Here is a 16,942-nt window from a genome sequence, read left to right as displayed (position 1 = left end):
TTTTAATTCATGTAGAACATAGCACTAAACGTAATGTTTTCCTCAGAAACTTCTCTTTTCTTGGATTTATCTATGGTTTGTTATTTTGAGCGACATAAAAATATCTAAAAACATTTTACTTTCATGTTACAACAGCACCATAATCTTCAAATTTAGAATTACAGTACATTTAAAAAAATAAGTGAAATAATTTAAATTTAAATTAAATGCTGATTATTTATTTTCCAAAGTCACAAAGAGCCACAACATAACGAGAAAAGGCTCTAGAGCCGTGGGTTGCAGACCCCTGCGTGAGATACTAACACAGAGCTGCACACTCACAATGCTCAGTATATCAGAGATGCTAAATGTCCCTTTTCTGTAATCCCAGAGAGAGAAGTGTACCATGTTTTAATGATGCCATTCTTCTTTGTAAGGAGTTTTAAAAGATCTTTGCCTTCAATAAGAACAATTCCCGATTGGGCAAGACTAGAATGATGTGGGGCTAAAATCATGGGAAAGACACTGTAAAAACTATATTACTCTCATATCTGCAGGGCCTAGTTTCCATCTTCCATTGTATAGACATGATTATGCAAAAACTACTATTTATTTATTTACAAACCTCTGTAGACAGGTGTGCTATGGGCCAAGAAAAAAATAATCATATTTGGGAATTTTCAATTAATCATTGTGTCAACTCTTGATTGGAAAAAAAGAAAAGTCAGCTTCTTCTCTGCATTACCACCACCTATAGGACTGCAGTCAAATAATAGACATGATAAACAGCCCCAGCAAGCTTGGAGGGAGGGATTTACCACTAATACACATATTTGTTAACAGGGGTTTTGGTGTAGGACAGTTGATGTGCAGCTTCGGTTGAATGCTACTTTACCTGCTGTTTTGTGCTAGTGATGCGGGGAAGTATAGGCCTGGGGGAACAGCAGGCTCTTGTTTTGCTCCTTTGGGATTCGACAGTCCCATCAAAACTGGAGTGTGTTGGAGCTGCAGGAATGAGATGACCATAGTCCTTAGGGACTAGCATGGTGGGGGCCAGGTACTTGACTTGCCTCAGTAGTAACTCCATCTCATGGGGGGCCAGCCTGAATGGAGAGTTGAAGACCCCTGGGCACTAAAGACAGAGTGAGGGGAAAAGATGGGTTCCACTATTAAAGAACAAGTAAGTGACAGACAGAATGTTCACATTACTTAGTATGAGCAAATGACAATGATTATTTCTCATCCAGTTTTCCCAGCTTCATCAAAATAAATAATGGCATGAACACACTGAAAGACACAGATGATCATATACAGTCCCCTCCAAAAGTATTGGAATGGCAAGGAGCACCTTTTATTTTGAAGCCATCCACTTTTCAAGTGATCAAAGGAATTGGAACACGTGACTGATGTGTTTCCAGATGCTCAGGTGTAACAGCCTTTTAGATTGATTGCTTAAAGATTAGATAGTGCTAGTTTTTGGCTTTAAGTTTCACCTCTGAAAACTGGATATGCTGTTAAGCAAACATGAAGACCAGAGAGCTGTCTATGGGAGAAAAGCAAACCATTTTGAAGCTGAGAGGTGAGGGAAAATCGATCAGAGCTCTTGCACAAACATTGGGCATACCCAATACAACAATTTGGAATGTCCTGAAAAGGAAGGAAACTACTGGTATACTGAGCAACAGACATCAAACAGGTCGGCCAAGGGTATCAACAGCAGTTGATGACAGAAACATTGTGAGAGCTGTGAAGAAACATCCAAAGACAACAGTCAGTGACATCACTGCCAAACTCCGCAGGGCAGGGGTGAAGGTATCACAATCCAGTGACAAACCACTCATCAGTAAAAAGAATCGGAAGGCCAGATTGGATTGTGCAAAGTAGTACGGAGATGAGGCACAAAAGTTTTGGAACAAAGTTTTATGGACTGATGAGCCCAAAATTAACCTGTACCAAAGTGTTGGAAGGGTCAAATTATGGAGAAAGAAATGGTCTGCTAATGATCCAAAACACACAAGCTCATCTATGAAGCATGGTGGAGGTAATGTCATGGCTTGGGCTTGCATTATTGATGATGTAACTCATAATGGTAGCAGCAGAATGAATTTTGAAGTCTACAAAAACATTGTCTGGCAATTTACAGAAAAATGCACCCAAACTAATTGTGAGAAGCTTCATCATGTAACAAGACAATGACCCAATACACCCTGCCAACACAACAAACGACTTCATCAGGGGGAAAAAGTGGAAGGTGTTAGACTGGCCAAGTCAATCACCCAACCTTAACCCAATCCCCAGAAACAAACAAGAAATGAAAGAGGCTGCAGTAAAGGCCTGGAAAAGCATTTCAAATGAAGAATGCAAATGTCTGGTGAAGTCAGTGGGTCGCAGGCTTGATGCAGTTTATGAGGTTATGCCACCAAATATTAAACATTCAGAATATTGTCTGTTCCAATAATTTTGCTCACTTGAAAACTGGGTGGGTTCAAACAAAAGGTGCTCTGTCCTGAGTTGTTTAACACAGAGATGTACAGTAAATACCATGAAATGAAAGCTGGAATTCTGAACTTTTGTCTCATATTAGTCTTTTGATCTGAAACCCAAATGTCTTCAGTATACAACAAAAACAAAGGAATTGACCTTGCCATTCCAATACTTTTGGAGGGGACTATAGTCATCATACAGAAGCAGAAATGCACACATATACACAAGATATTAAGTGGATTTGCTACAGAAGGCCTTAGCAAGAATTATTCACATTACAGTGATCCTTCTGCATGCATGTTAATTACCAGACCAAAGCTTTGAGTTGGAGGACTCTTACTTTTTATGTTAATAACACCACTTGCTATTTAGGACACTCTTAAAATGAAAAAAGGGCTTAAGTGGGAAATGAGGACTATCGTGTGTCAGCTCTTTTGAAAACAACATTTCTAGACTGGGTTATTATTGTTTTCTTTAAGGGGGATTTAGTTAGTATTTGGAAAATAAACTACATTAACAATAGTTAATATAGAGCTGAAAAATGGCAGATCAGAGAATGAGTGTCCCTTAAAAGCAAAACCACTGCATTCGAAGAACTATCTTAAACAAAATGTCTCTTCATCCATCCATCCATCCATCCATCCATTTTCTGAGGCGCTTATCCTCACAAGGGTCGCGGGCCTGCTGGAGCCTATCGCAGCCATCTTCGGGCAGGAGGCGGGGTACACCCTGAACTGGTTCCCAGCCAATCGCAGGGCACACATAAACAAAACAAAAACAAAAAATCATTCGCACTCACATTCCCACCTAAGGGCAAGTCTTCAATCAACCTAGCATGCATGTTTTTGGGATGTGGGTAGAAACCGGAGTGCCTGGAGAAAACCCACGGGGAGAACATGCAAACTCCACACAGGCGGGGCCGGGATTTGAACCCCGGTCCTGAGAACTGTGAGAAAAAGTTCAATACTAATCCAATCGTAAATTAATGCATATCTTCAGTCATCTCTGACATTCACTGATATGATTTAGGAGGCAAAACAAATACCAACAAAAAACATTGACACAAACATGTCATTTGCCACAAATACAACCTCACACACACGCGAGCACACGCACACACTCACACACACACGGACACTTAATCCCCACAGTAGCAACGAACAAGCTATGGGAAGAGCAATGATGCTGACCCCAGTAACACAGCATCTCTGTCTCTGTCAGAGGAACTTGGGGCGTTTTGGTAAGCCGTGAGTAGCCTGACTGCCTGCTTGCGTACCTGCGTGTGTGCGTGTGTGGGTGTGTGGGCCGGGGTCCGTGTAGTGCAGAAGGATGAACTGTGTGGGAAAGCCATCTATTCACTCCTGACAAGGTCAGAGCTATGAAGGGAAAGAGTCCCCTGCCATATGCAGAAAAAGAGAGAGAACAATATACAGTATCCATAGAGAGAAAAGGCCAGCGGAGGATTGTGTGAGCACCAAAACCTTTCCTCTAAACTAAGCAATGAATTACTAAATGCCAAAGTTTCCTCTAAACTAAGCAATGAATTACTAAATGCCAAAGACACAACCAAACAAGATTCCTATTTTACCAAAAAAAAAAATAGAATTAAAAAAAAAAAAACTGCGAAGGTAGAGCTGCACTTTGTTTACGAAGTTGATATCTGGTTGGAGTGTGAGATATTTGCACTCCCTGTCTCATTAAATGTTTCATGGGTGACCACTAACCACGAATAATACACATGTATATAAATACATGTAGTCCTCCTCAATGGCAAAACTCCTTGGGGAAACATTATTCTGCACAACACATCAGCATTGAAACAGGAGTTTCCATTTATGAAATTAAAAAAACAACAATTCATTCGGTAATTGATTGTTTATTTCCTCTGTCCAATTGCCCATCTCTACTAAATATACAGCGGTGTCTTGAGATACGAGTGACCTGACTTACGAGTTTTCTGAGATAAAAGCCGTCGTATGATTTTTTAGCTTTGACTTGTGAGCAAAAATTTGAGAAATTACCATTGTATCGTGGCAGTGATCTCACTTCACAACACGCAGCAGTTTGGCAGTACTTCAAAAAAGAGGCTTCAAGCTGCTTACTACCACTCCCAGTTGATGTTTAATGCCAAACTAAACATTCATTAATTTTCCATACCGCTTAGCCACACTAGGGTTGCAGCCTCTCCAGCAACCCGTCCCAATTTCCATATTTTTGGCCCACAAGGGGTCTTGAAATTGTGATTCTTAAATCGTAACTTAAAGACTGAGCTACTTCTAAACCACAAGCAGATAAAGTAATTGCCAAAGGATCTAGGATGGCCCATAGCATGCAGATCGGTATATGAAAGTGTTTTTAGGAACAGAACACGAAACCTCCATTTGACCCATCAGATATTGGTCTGATCGTGGTCAAATCCATTGACACTGTGTGCATGTGTGTGTGTCCTAGACCAACCTGTTTTGTGCTGAGGAGGTGGTGCCATCTGTAAGCTTGGTAGACTTTGGCTTTCTGCTCGTTCACCTTTTTCAGACAGAATCTCTCTCGTTTCTGGAGCTCTTCAAGTTCATCCATCTCTCTCCTAAAACAACCAAACAAATACTACTGATTCTGTCATGGTCTGTGTTTTAGTTTAAGATTATATTTAGTGGCGGCACGGTGAACGACTGGTTAGAGGGTCTGCCTCACAGTTCTGAGGACCAGGGTTCAATCCCTGGCCCCGCCTATGTGGAGTTTGCATGTTCTCCCCGTGCCTGCGTGGGTTTTCTCCGGGCACTCAGGTTTCCTCCCACATCCCCAAAACATGCATGAATTGGAGACTCTAAATTGCCCGTAGGTGTGAATGTGAGTGCGAATGGTTGTTTGTTTGTATGTGCCCTGCGATCGGCTGGCAACCAGTTCAGGGTGTACCCTGCCTCCTGCCCGATGATAGCTGGGATAGGCTCCAGCACGCCCGCGACCCTAGTGAGGAGAAGCAGCTCCGAAAATGGATGGATGGATGGATTATATTTAGTTGTGTTTCATGTTTTGCTGTGTGCCATGTTGTTCATGTCTTGTGTGCTCCTTTGGTTATTATTCTCATCAACCCCTCTGCCTTATATCAACCAATCAGCTCCCTCCAGCCACTTTGTGTGTTGTCCAGGTATTCCTCATTGTCTTGTCAATTTGTTTGCATTTAGTTCCCTGCTTTCTTTCAGTCTGCGTTGCTGCATTGTCAGTCAGTTTTCTGGTCATGTCTTGTTTCCTTTTGTGGTGAGTTGTTCCCAGTGTTTGTTTGCTGCCTTGAATCTCTCTCTCTTTTTTTAATATATATATATATATATTTTAAGTTTTTCCACACACCTTGTTTGCGTTGTTTTTAAAATTAAATAAAAGTTTGAGATTCATGCCCTCCTGCCTTGCCTCCCTGCTTCCCTACAATTGGGTCCTCCGCCTTCTTGGCCCCAACACCACAAAAGACCCAATCCTGACAGATTCTGCTTCAAAACTTATTTTTACCCAGCATCTTTAATAATGTATATCATTGTTATTTTCATAATTTTGTCTATGTTATGCATCATCAAAGACCGCCAAGGCCAAACAATCATAATGTGAATCACACCAAATAAGGTTAAATTGATAGTGTGTTGATTAAAAAAAATAAAAAAAATAATGGAAATGGTGAACCTTCATAGATACCGCCAACTGCATCTCTTACTATTCAACCACATTTAGTATCACAAAATAATTGTGACAAAATGTTTATGTGTTCAGATTGTCAAAATATAAGCATTATTCATGCGTTAGACAGACAGTTGAGCCAAATGGCCTTATATTTTAATAAATAAATGCAAAGATTTGACCACATATAGGACAATTAATGTGGCGCCGTGCCTGTGTATTTATAATGCAGCCATTGGTGGTAATTCTCTGAAGTGTCCTTCAGATGAATGAAAAAGCACCTGATAATAAGAGGCTGGGACAGCAGCGGTACCGTGGGAGAAAAACAAGAGAACGGGGGGAAAGTGAGCGCGTGTGGAGGTATAAGTGGGCGGATGATGAATATATTTCATCACAACAGCCAGGACAGGTCTGTCTGTCTGTGACATCTGTTAAGCCAAGCTGCTTAAATGTGATGCATTAAAAGTCCATACGCAGCAATTTCATCTAGCAATCACAAAGCCTTATTGTTACAAGGGGGTAATAACTTAAAAGAGGGAATTGGAAACAATTACTAAAACACTCATATCACGGTAATGTGAAATCGCGCACAGACGTAAAGCCAATCTATTTCCTCAAGAGCAATTCCAGTACGTGTTGGCTCTTGCTCATCAACAATTCGTCTGTTTTCACTGCTTCCACTCCACTGTTCTAGCCAACTTCTATTTTCAATTACAGACCTCAACAGACGAATCAGAATATTGTTAGTGGGTCTGTAATGGCAGGTTAATACATTCATTGGCTAGTGGCATTTAAAGAGAAAAATTACAACACGGTTCCTGATGCCTTTGCATTCTCATTTCATTCTCGGCATCAGATTAAATTACAAAATAAATGAAATATGCAGAAAATTACCCACATGCAAGAATATATGTGTGTGTGTGTTTAGGTGTTAAACTAAGTAGTTTAAGACTTTGTGTATGTTTATGTATGATAGTGTGTATATGCATAAATATAGAGGTTACTTGGCCTCCATTTGTCACCCTGGCTAACAGGAATATTACTTATTAATGTGAAATATAAAGTTTCGGTTTACTCTGGGACAGCATGGTTCACCAACCAATTGAATGTGCACACCTAGCAGAGTACTTTATCAGTGCATCTATGTTCATTTATGCATTAAAACAGTTATATTTTTTAATGGATATGGTGCAATATTTCTGTCATGTGACTGTCAAAGAAAACAATAACAGCATGTTTGTCAATATTCATGCAGTGTTCAAAGGATTTCCTGAATTTGTGTCCAGCATTGAACAATGTTATGGGGATGTGCATGTGTGTAAGTGTGTGTGTGTCAGGCTGCATGGGTGACCTTTGTTTCCCTGCCCCCAGCCCAGCCCCAACGTTATTAATTGCTGTGTAGTGGACAAAAGCCAAACAGATTTGTAACGGCTGAAGGCACCTCGATCTGTGTCGACCCACCCAGCCGACACAACATAGAACCCTCATTAGCCCTGTTCGGCACGCTGCACATGAACTTGGATTGTGTGTGTGTGTGTGTCTATGTAAGTGAATGAATGACTGGTAAATGCAAAAGAAATAGAAATAAATTGGTAAAACTACAAGGAGAACAATTTCCAGCCATGAATAAAAAAATTCTGCGCGTAATTGAAGAACTCCTAAAAAAGATGTTTAATTGCCTATGGTGGCAAAGCGCTACTTTTGGCAATGGCCTGAATAAATGAACCTGCTCTTCTCACTACCAAATAGTTTATTTGCACAAAAGTACCACAAGATAGTGCCAGAGGGGAAGTATACATCCTGCAAAATCTGCAACAAGAGGGTTGCTGGTTCGTATCCTCACCCAAGCGCATGTTGCCGCTGTGTCCCTTAACCCAGATTGCCTATGAATGAATGTGGTTGGATGGATTGGTGGTGGTCGGAGGGGCCGTAGACCCAGAATGGCAGCCACGCTTCCGTCAGACTGAAGTAACTATTTTGTTACTTGTCAGTATCAAGAATGTTAAAATGTTACTTTAACTGTCTGTACAGTTAATTATGTTTTTGTGGTGGCGAAAGTGTCACTCAAGGAAGATATTTAAGTTTTTGTTATTTCCTAAAGAATTGTTTATTTTTTTCACCAAAGTAGAAGCTGACAAGCAACCTGGTATGGATTGTGTTCAACTCAGAGGTTGCACCTCATCTTCAAATTCCATGAATTGGAAAAAAAGAAAAATATAGTATAATAGAAAGAAACAAAACGCACAACATGCTATTCATAGAACTGCGAAAATATAATATACAGTACTGTGGACACGGTGAATACATGAGCTAATCAAGCTCACTTCAAGCACTCTAAAATAACTGAAACCCAAACTGACGTGACCCAGGTCTGCTCACTTATTTAATGGCTAATATAGTACAGCTAAATTTCCCACCTCTCCCTCAATAATTTACCTCCTGGTTCAGAATGGGGAGTCAAGGGCTGATGGGATATCAGAGACTGAGGCATTGCGGGACAGCGGGCCACACTTGCGGTCATCAAGGCCAGCAACAGTGTAACTAATTGGCTAAGTTCTAAATATTTAATGGAGACGTGACCTGATTGGCTGCTTTAATTGCTCCAATTAAATGATTCAATAGCAGGCAAATGGAGGAGAAAGGGGTGTCAGCCAGTCAATTCAGAAAATGACCAGCTCAAGATATTGAGCTTCTTACACTGACTTCCCATTTAAGTGACTCACAAATTGATCAGTTCCTTCTGTATAGCACTAAAACCAGGTGCCACACTAACAGTTATATTCTATCATTATTTTTCTGAAAAAGTTGAAATATTCTCAAACTGTCCTCATGTCCCTCCATTGTTTCCTTCTCAAAAGTAATTTTCTTAAGAGTCAAGGAGAGCACAGCAGCCAGATTATGCTATACCACACACACAGACACACACTCAATATACAAATCCAATCAAACTGAGGGAGTGAACTTGTCTCCACCCAAACTGGATCAGAAAGAAGCTGTAAAAGAAAGAGTGACGCATAAAAGCGGGGAGTGTTGGCAGTGCAGGTCCCACTCCAGTGTAGCAGCTCGCCTTTCATCAATGTCCTTGAGAGGGACACGAGAAAGGGAGCGATGAAGAAGGCTGGAGAAACGAGAGACAGGAGAAGTAGCAGCTGGAGGATGTGAGACGCCACATAAGAGGAGAATAAATAACCTCAGCCACACTGTCTGAACATTTCTATAAGTAAAATAAGTTACAAATGTTCCTGCGTTGTTACAGCATCATAAGGAGAATATTTATCAGATGATGGCAGTAATAATTACCCAGCTGTTTATGGCAGATAGAGGAATAATTCATGCAGCCAACAGGCCGTGTTGGTGGCAGCGGCGATGACTCCAGCACATTTAGTAAATATGCAAAACAGCCCTGCTCTGCTTTCCTAATTGCCCCCATTGTCCCATCGCGTGCCCTTATTAAAGCCCAGGAACTTTAAGTGTCTCGCTGACAAAGTGATAAATTGTTGGGGTGCCCAGGAAAACTAAGGCAGAGTGGGGACTGCGCTGGGGTCTTGACTTCATTAGGCTATGCAGAAGGAGAGGAAGGATGGATACAAAAGCACGGTGAACCGATGGTGGTGGTGATGGGGGGAAGAGGGAGATACAAAGCAGAATTAGAAAATGAAAGAGGGCAGATTCTGGCCAGATGTTTACCTAAAGTGGTGTACTAAGATCAAGCAAAAGCACAAAAAAATAAATAAATTCAGAAGCATATGCAGTGAATATAAAAAGTCTACAGACCCCTGTTCAAATGCCATGTTTTTGTGTTGTAAAATTAATGTAACCAAGATGAAACAATTTCAAAACTTTATAAACCATTAATGTGACCTGTTACCTGTAGAACTCAATTTAACTTCTTGACTCTTTTTGAATCTTTTTGAAAGTGGAAGTTATAAATAAACAACTGAAATAATGTGGTTGCAGAAGTGTGCACACCCTCTTACAACTGGGATGTATGTGGCTCTGCTCAGAATAATGCAATCACATTCAAACTCATTTTAAATACGAGTTTTTTATAGTCTGATGAAGCAGAGGTTGACCTTTTTGGCCATACTTCCAAAAGTTATATGTTAGGCTCAAACACAACACTTTTCATCACCAAAGGAACACCATACAGTACCTATAGTGAAGCGTGGTGGTGCTTTGAGGCTGTTTTTCTTCAGCTGGATGGGGGACCTTAGGCAAGGTGTAATCAAAGGGGGTCTTAGGACAAAAGCTCCAGGCTTCTACTAGAAAGCAAAAGAATTTCAGCAAAAGCTTGCGAGAAATATATTTGGGGTTAATCAGAGTTACTTTAAATGGTGGCAGGTGTGTGCTCAAATGATTCCCATTAATTCACATCCCAGTTATGAAAGGGTGTACACACTTGTGCAAGCATATTTAGTTCAGTCATTTATTTTAACTTCCCTTGTCAAAGGAAAAAAAAATCAATTGAGTTGCATAGGTTATAGGTCGTTAATGGTGATAAAGGTTTTTAAATTATTTATCGTGGTCTCATTTTTATGTAACCAAAAACTCACTTTTGAACAGGGGTGCATATATATATATATATATATATATATGCACATACAGGGGACTATTTATATGCTCTGTACATCTGTCATACAACAGTTTGACACTAGAATGTTATTTCTATTTTTATTACAGGTTTACGACTGTCCCAAGGGTTGACATTTGGATGTTACAAACCGCGTGCAAGAAACTAGTCTGAACAGCAGTGTACAATAAGTTATTACGCAGCATGGTTACACGTACTGGTTTTCATGTGATTGTTTCATAATTATGGTTTGGAAGTGTTTTTCATATAAATATTTACTGTAATTATGACAAGTACAAATTTACGTTAGGTCGTGAATTTCGTCGTAAACTGAAGATCCTGTGTATTCTCTTTTGGAAAGTTTGTACCAACAAATCAGAGGTCGTCCAGCATCACGGAATGGATGTGTTCGACCCTTAGAGGCTTTACTGTATCTCATTTTTTTGTCTTTATCTGAAAAACAAAAAAGCAAAAAACATGATTCTAGATTTGTTTCTTTATTATTATTATTATTATTATTTAATCTTTTATGGTTTTGTTAACTTTATTTTCAAGCATGGTATTTAGGAACCACCTAATTCGATATTTGTCCTGCTGTATAATTACCCTTTGATTACTCTTTTTTATTATTAGTCATAGGCTACATTCACACTGCAGGGAAACCCAATTGAGTTTTCTTTTTTTTTTTTTTGTTAAATCTGATCTTTTTATGTATTCATTCTAATGACAAAAACAAATGTGCCTTTTTAAGGTGAACGGAATGTGTCTGTGAAGTGACACGCATGCGCACCAAACACGAAACGCAGTGTGTTAATGGAAGTAATTATGGCCCTTCCTTCTGACGTATTTGTGGCAATTTCAATGATTTTTCACTTAAAGTGATTGGTCCACCACCATATATCTTTATCAGTTCAAAAGAATCTTCTTTTTACCACTGACTGTTCTTTTTCTTCTTCTTTCGCGCGTCTGTTTTGTCAAACAATTGTGATGGTTTTGCCTTTTGATGACGTATTGCGTATTGGTCGAGTGCGACCTGACCGTCCACATATCCGATTTATATCCACATACGAAAGAGGCCTAGGTCGGATTTGAATTTTTTTTTAATAGTAATGAAGATGAAAAATTCAGGAAGACGTTTTCCCTTGCCCGGACGCAGGTCACCGGGGCCCCCCTCTGGAGCCAGGCCTGGTGGTGGGGCTCGAAGGCGAGCGCCTAGTGGTTCTTCTGTGCTCATCACGGATTGTCCATAACGAACACCATGTTCAAGCATAAGGGCGTCCACACGTGCACTTGGCACCAGGACATCCTCGGTCGCAGTTCGATGATCAACTTTGTGGTTGTGTCATCAGACTTGCGGCTGCATGTCTTGGACACTCGGGTGAAGAGAGAGGCGGAGCTGTCAACTGATCACCACCTGGTGGTGAGTTGGCTGAATCCCCTGTCAGAAGGAGTTTCAACTCCCACCTCCGACAGAACTTTGCTCACGTTCCGGGGAAGGCGGGGGACATTGAGTCCGAGTGGACCATGTTCAGCGCCTCCATTGCTGAGGCAGCCGACCGGAGCTGTGGCCGTAAGGTGGTCAGTGCCTGTCGTGGCGGCAATCCCCGAACCCGTTGGTGGATGCCGTCAAAAAGCTTTGGTGGTCGCTGAAGCAAAAACTCGGGCATGGGAGGAGTTCGGTGACGCCATGGAAAAAGACTTCCGGACGCCTATGAGGAAATTTGAGGCTTTGAGGCAGGTCACTGAGGTGGTTAAAAAGCTCCTCGGTGGCAAGGCCCCGGGGGTGGATGAGATTCGCTCGGAGTTCCTAAAGGCTCTGGATGTTGTGGGGCTGTCCTGGTTGACACGCCTCTGCAACATCGTGTGGACATTGGGGACAGTGCCTCTGGATTGGCAGTCTGGGGTGGTGGTCCCCTTTTTAAGAAAGGGGACTGGAGCGTGTGTTCGAACTACAGGGCATCACACTCCTCAGCCTCCTTGGTAAGGTCTATTCAGGGGTGCTGGAGAGGAGGATCCATCGGGAAGTCGAATCTCGCATTCAGAAGGAGCAGTATTGTTTTTGTCCTGGCCATGGAACAGTGGACCGGTGTCAGAGTTTGGTGCGCATTGCCGGCAGTAAGTCGGACTCGTTTCCGGTGAGGGTTGGACTCCGCCAAGGCTGCCCTTTGTCACCCATTCTGTTCATAACTTTTATGGACAGAATTTCTAGGTGCAGCCTAGGCATAGAGGGGGTCCGTTTTGGTGGCTTCAGTATTGCATCTCTACTTTTTGCAGATGATGTGGTTCTGTGGGCTTCATAAAGCCGTGATCTCCAACTCTCACTGGAGCGGTTCGCAGCCGAGTGTGAAGCGGCTGGAATGAGAATCAGCACCTCCAAATCTGAGACCATGGTCCTCAGTCGGAAAAGGGTGGCGTGCCTTCTCCAGGTCGGGGATGAGATCCTGCCCCAAGTGGAGGAGTGGTCTTGTTCACGAGTGAGGGAAGAATGGAACGAGAGATCGACATGCAGATCGGTGCAGCGTCTGCAGTGATGTGGACTTTGTAACGATCCGTTGTGGTAAAGAAGGAGCTAAGGCGAAGCTCTCGATTTACCGGTCGATCTACGTTCCTACCCTCACCTATGGTCACGAACTGTGGGTCGTGACCGACTGAACAAGATCCCGGATACAAGCGGCCGAAATGAGTTTCCTCCGCAGGGTGTCCGGGCTCTCCCTTAGAGATAGTGTGGGAAGCTCGGTCATCCGGTAGGATCTCAGAATAGAGCCGCTGCTCCTCCACATCGAGAGGAGCCAGATGAGGTGGTTGGGGAATCTGATTCGGATGCCTCCCGGACGCTTCCCTGGTGAGGTGTTCTGGGCATGTCCCACCGGGAGGAGACCCCGGGGAAGACCCAGGACACGCTGGAGAGACTACGTCTCTCGGCTGGCCTGTGAACGCCTCGGGATCCCCCCAGAAGAGCTGGATGAAGTGGCTGGGGAGAGGGAAGTCTGGGCGTCCCTGCTAAAACTGCTGCCCCCGCGACCCGACCTCGGATAGGCGGTAAAAAAATGGATGGATAGAATTGTAATGTTCACATTGATAATCAAATACATGTCACATATGGGCAAAAGAAAATTTACATCAGAATTTACCTCCAGTGTGAATGTAGCCATAGTTGTTTTTGTGCTGTTTATGGAAATGAGTTTTTTCAGTTTTCTGATGGGCTGAAACATTATGGTAAGATATGGTTTGGTATGGGACCTGTTGCTTTGGCATCCACTTGACAGACTGAATGAAGATGACAATGCAATGTAACCAATATTATGTATTTAAAGCAATTGTTGTTTGAGTATCTTTTAAGTCATATTTTTTTTTAATTATTTGAAAAACATATAGTACCAGTGTAGCAATATGATTACAATGCACAGTCGATGGGCCTGTGCGAAATGGGGACCATTAGTCCAACTTTGAATAATTCATTCGGAGTGCTGGACAAACACACAGGTACAGTCTTACAGAGGAAGTGAGCACACTGGTGGATTAAAAAGGAGACTTTTGCGGGATGACTGATCCGGCAGAAAAGGTCCCAGCGGCTCACAGGGAAAGGATGTTTCAAATAAACGCCTGAGTGGCTTTAATTGATTGTGACCCCGGTGGCACAAAAAAAAAAGTGATTAACTGGAAAGAAAATGACCTCAACACCCCCACCACAGCAGAGGATGGGCTTGGTAGATGCATGTAGTTGACAGCTAAATTACGTGTTATTATAGAAACCCCAATTCGAATGAAGTTGGGATGTTACGTAAAACGTAAATAAAAACAGAATACAATGATTTGCAAATCCTTTTCAACTTATATTCAATTGAATACACGACAAAGACAAGATATGCAGTTAAAGACAACCCCTATGTGACTGTTCAGATCTCTCCACCTTCAAATCCCAACTGAAAACCCACCTATTGCGATCTGCTTTTAATGTGCTTAATGTGTAACTGTCATGTTTTATTCCTGTCTTTGTTTTATTTTTTATTCTAATTCTGTTTTTGAATCCTATAATTTTTCATTTTATTTGTAAAGCGTCTTTGACTACCCTTTAAAAGCGCTGTATAAAATAAATGTATGATGATGATGATATTTAATGTTTAAACTGATAAAGTTAAATATAAAAGCAAATATTCACTCATTTTTAATTTGACACCTGCCACACACTCCAAAAAGCTGGGACAGGGGCATGTTTACCACTGGTTGTATTACTTTTCCTATTAACAACACTTAATAAACATTTGGGAACTAAGGAAACTAATTGTTGAGGCTGTTAAGCGACGTCCCTGAAAAAAGACGTTGCTTGGATGGCAGCATATTTTGCCCCAAAACCTTTATGTACCTTTCAGCATCAATGGTGCCTACATAGATATGCAAGTTACCCATAACATGGGCTCTAACACACCACCATACCATCACAGATGCTGGCTTTTGAACTTTGCGCTGATAACATCCTTTTCCTCTTGCGCTTGAAGGACATGACATCCATGATTTCCAAACATAATTTTAAATGTGGACTCATCAACCCACAGCACACTTTTCACCATGCGTCAGTCCATCTCGGATTAGCCTGGGCCCAGAGAACCCAGCGGCACGTCTGTGTGTTGTTGAGAGACAGTACGGCTTTCGCTTTGCATGGTAGAGTTTTAACTTGCATTTGTAGATGTAGCAACAAACTCTGTTAACTGACAAGTGTTCCTGAGGCTACGGGGAAATATCCTTTACACAATGATGCTGTTGTTTAGTGCAGTGCCACCTGAAGGATCGAAGGTCATGGGCCTTCAATGTTGGTATTCGGTCTTACCGCTTATGTGCAACGATAGCTTCAGATTGTCTTTTGATGATATTATGGACCGTAGATGATGAAATTGTGCATTGAGAAATGTTGTTCTTCAACTGTTGTACTATTTGCTCACGCAGTTTTTCACAAAGTGGTAAACCTCGCCCCATCGTTGCTTGTGAACAACTGAGCCTTTTGGGGATGCTCCTTTTATAAGCAATGACTCACCTGTTACTAATTAACCTGTTCACCTGTTAATTGTTCCAAACAGGTGTTTTTTTTAGCATTCCTCAACTCTCCCAGTTTTTTGTTGCCCACTATCCCAGCTGCAGACATGAAATTCAAAATGGGAAAATATTTGCACACAAAAAAACAAACAATAACGTTCATCAGTTTGAACATTAAATAGCTTGTCTTTGTTGTGCATTCAATTGAATATACGTTGAAAAGGATTTGCAAGTCAGTGTACTTTGTTTTTATTTACGTTTTGCACAACATCCCAACTTCATTGGAATTGGGGTTTGTAATTCTGCATTATTTAAAATAGTCTAAGTTCATCAAGATTGTTTAAAATAATGTAACACTAATTCTTATTTTGTTCCTCAACAGCATCAAGAATTGAGATATGCAAATTAGGCAACTCAAATTAAGTGTGCCGGCACGGTGACTGACTGGTTAGCATATCTGCCTCACAGTTATGGGGATGGGGGTTTTGAATTAACCGACAGAGACTCCAATAAAAGTTAGAGGTCCAGTTGAGGAAAATTTCTTCAAGGCAGTGTCCGGAGCATCATAATGTCTGGAATTATTTGTAATTTACTTCTAAATATCTTGTCCTCCAACTAGTAGGTCAATATTTATTTAATAAAATAAAATGTATTTGATTGTTGATTTTCACCTTGGTCAGCACAGTTAACTAGTGGTTAGCACGTCTGCCTCACAGTTCTGAGATTTTGGGTTCGAGTCTCGGCTCAGGCCTTTCTGTGCATGTTCTCCCTGTGCTTGTATTGGTTCATGATCGTGATTTTGGCTGCCACGATTAAATGAGCCTAATCTTCTGTGATTTTTATTTATTTATTTAACATTTAAAACGCGGTCACTGGCCGGCACGGTGAACAACTGGTTAGCACATCTGCCTCACAGTTCTGGGGACGGGGGTTCAAATCCCGGTCCCGCCTGTGTGGAGTTTGCATGTTCTCCCCATGCCTGGGTGGGTTTTCTATGGGCACTCCGGTTTCCTCCCACATCACAAAAACATGTGTGGTAGGTTGATTGAAGACTAAATTGCCCGTAGGTGTGAATGTGAGTGCGAATGGTTGTTTGTTTCTATGTGCCCTGCGATTGGCTGGCGACTGGTTCAGGGTGTACCCCACCTCTCCCCCGAAGATAGCTCCAGCAGCCCGCACCCTTAGTGGGGATAAGCGGTAAAGAAAATTTATGGATGGATG

The 16,942-nt window shown here is 41.7% G+C and overlaps 1 protein-coding gene across 7 annotated transcripts in view; it reads right to left on the bottom strand.

Annotated features, from left to right (window-relative positions):
- The window catches only part of spata17 (spermatogenesis associated 17), a 66,473-nt gene that overhangs the window by 30,826 nt on the left and 18,705 nt on the right, over positions 1–16,942 (bottom strand). For all 7 annotated transcript variants that reach the window (XR_009787460.1, XR_009787456.1, XR_009787457.1 and 4 more), the window contains exons 6-7: positions 4,921–5,044; positions 875–1,111 (exon numbers count right to left, since the gene is read on the bottom strand). Coding sequence is in view for 2 of the 7 variants with exons in the window: in XM_061765874.1 (XP_061621858.1) it covers positions 875–1,111; positions 4,921–5,044 (361 nt within the window). In the remaining 5 variants the exon portion in view is untranslated. The remainder of the gene's footprint in view (positions 1–874; positions 1,112–4,920; positions 5,045–16,942) is intronic.

Source organism: Phyllopteryx taeniolatus, chromosome 2, assembly GCF_024500385.1.
Source record: "Phyllopteryx taeniolatus isolate TA_2022b chromosome 2, UOR_Ptae_1.2, whole genome shotgun sequence".
Lineage (NCBI taxonomy): Eukaryota > Metazoa > Chordata > Actinopteri > Syngnathiformes > Syngnathidae > Phyllopteryx > Phyllopteryx taeniolatus.
This window is presented reverse-complemented; position numbering and strand designations above follow the sequence as displayed.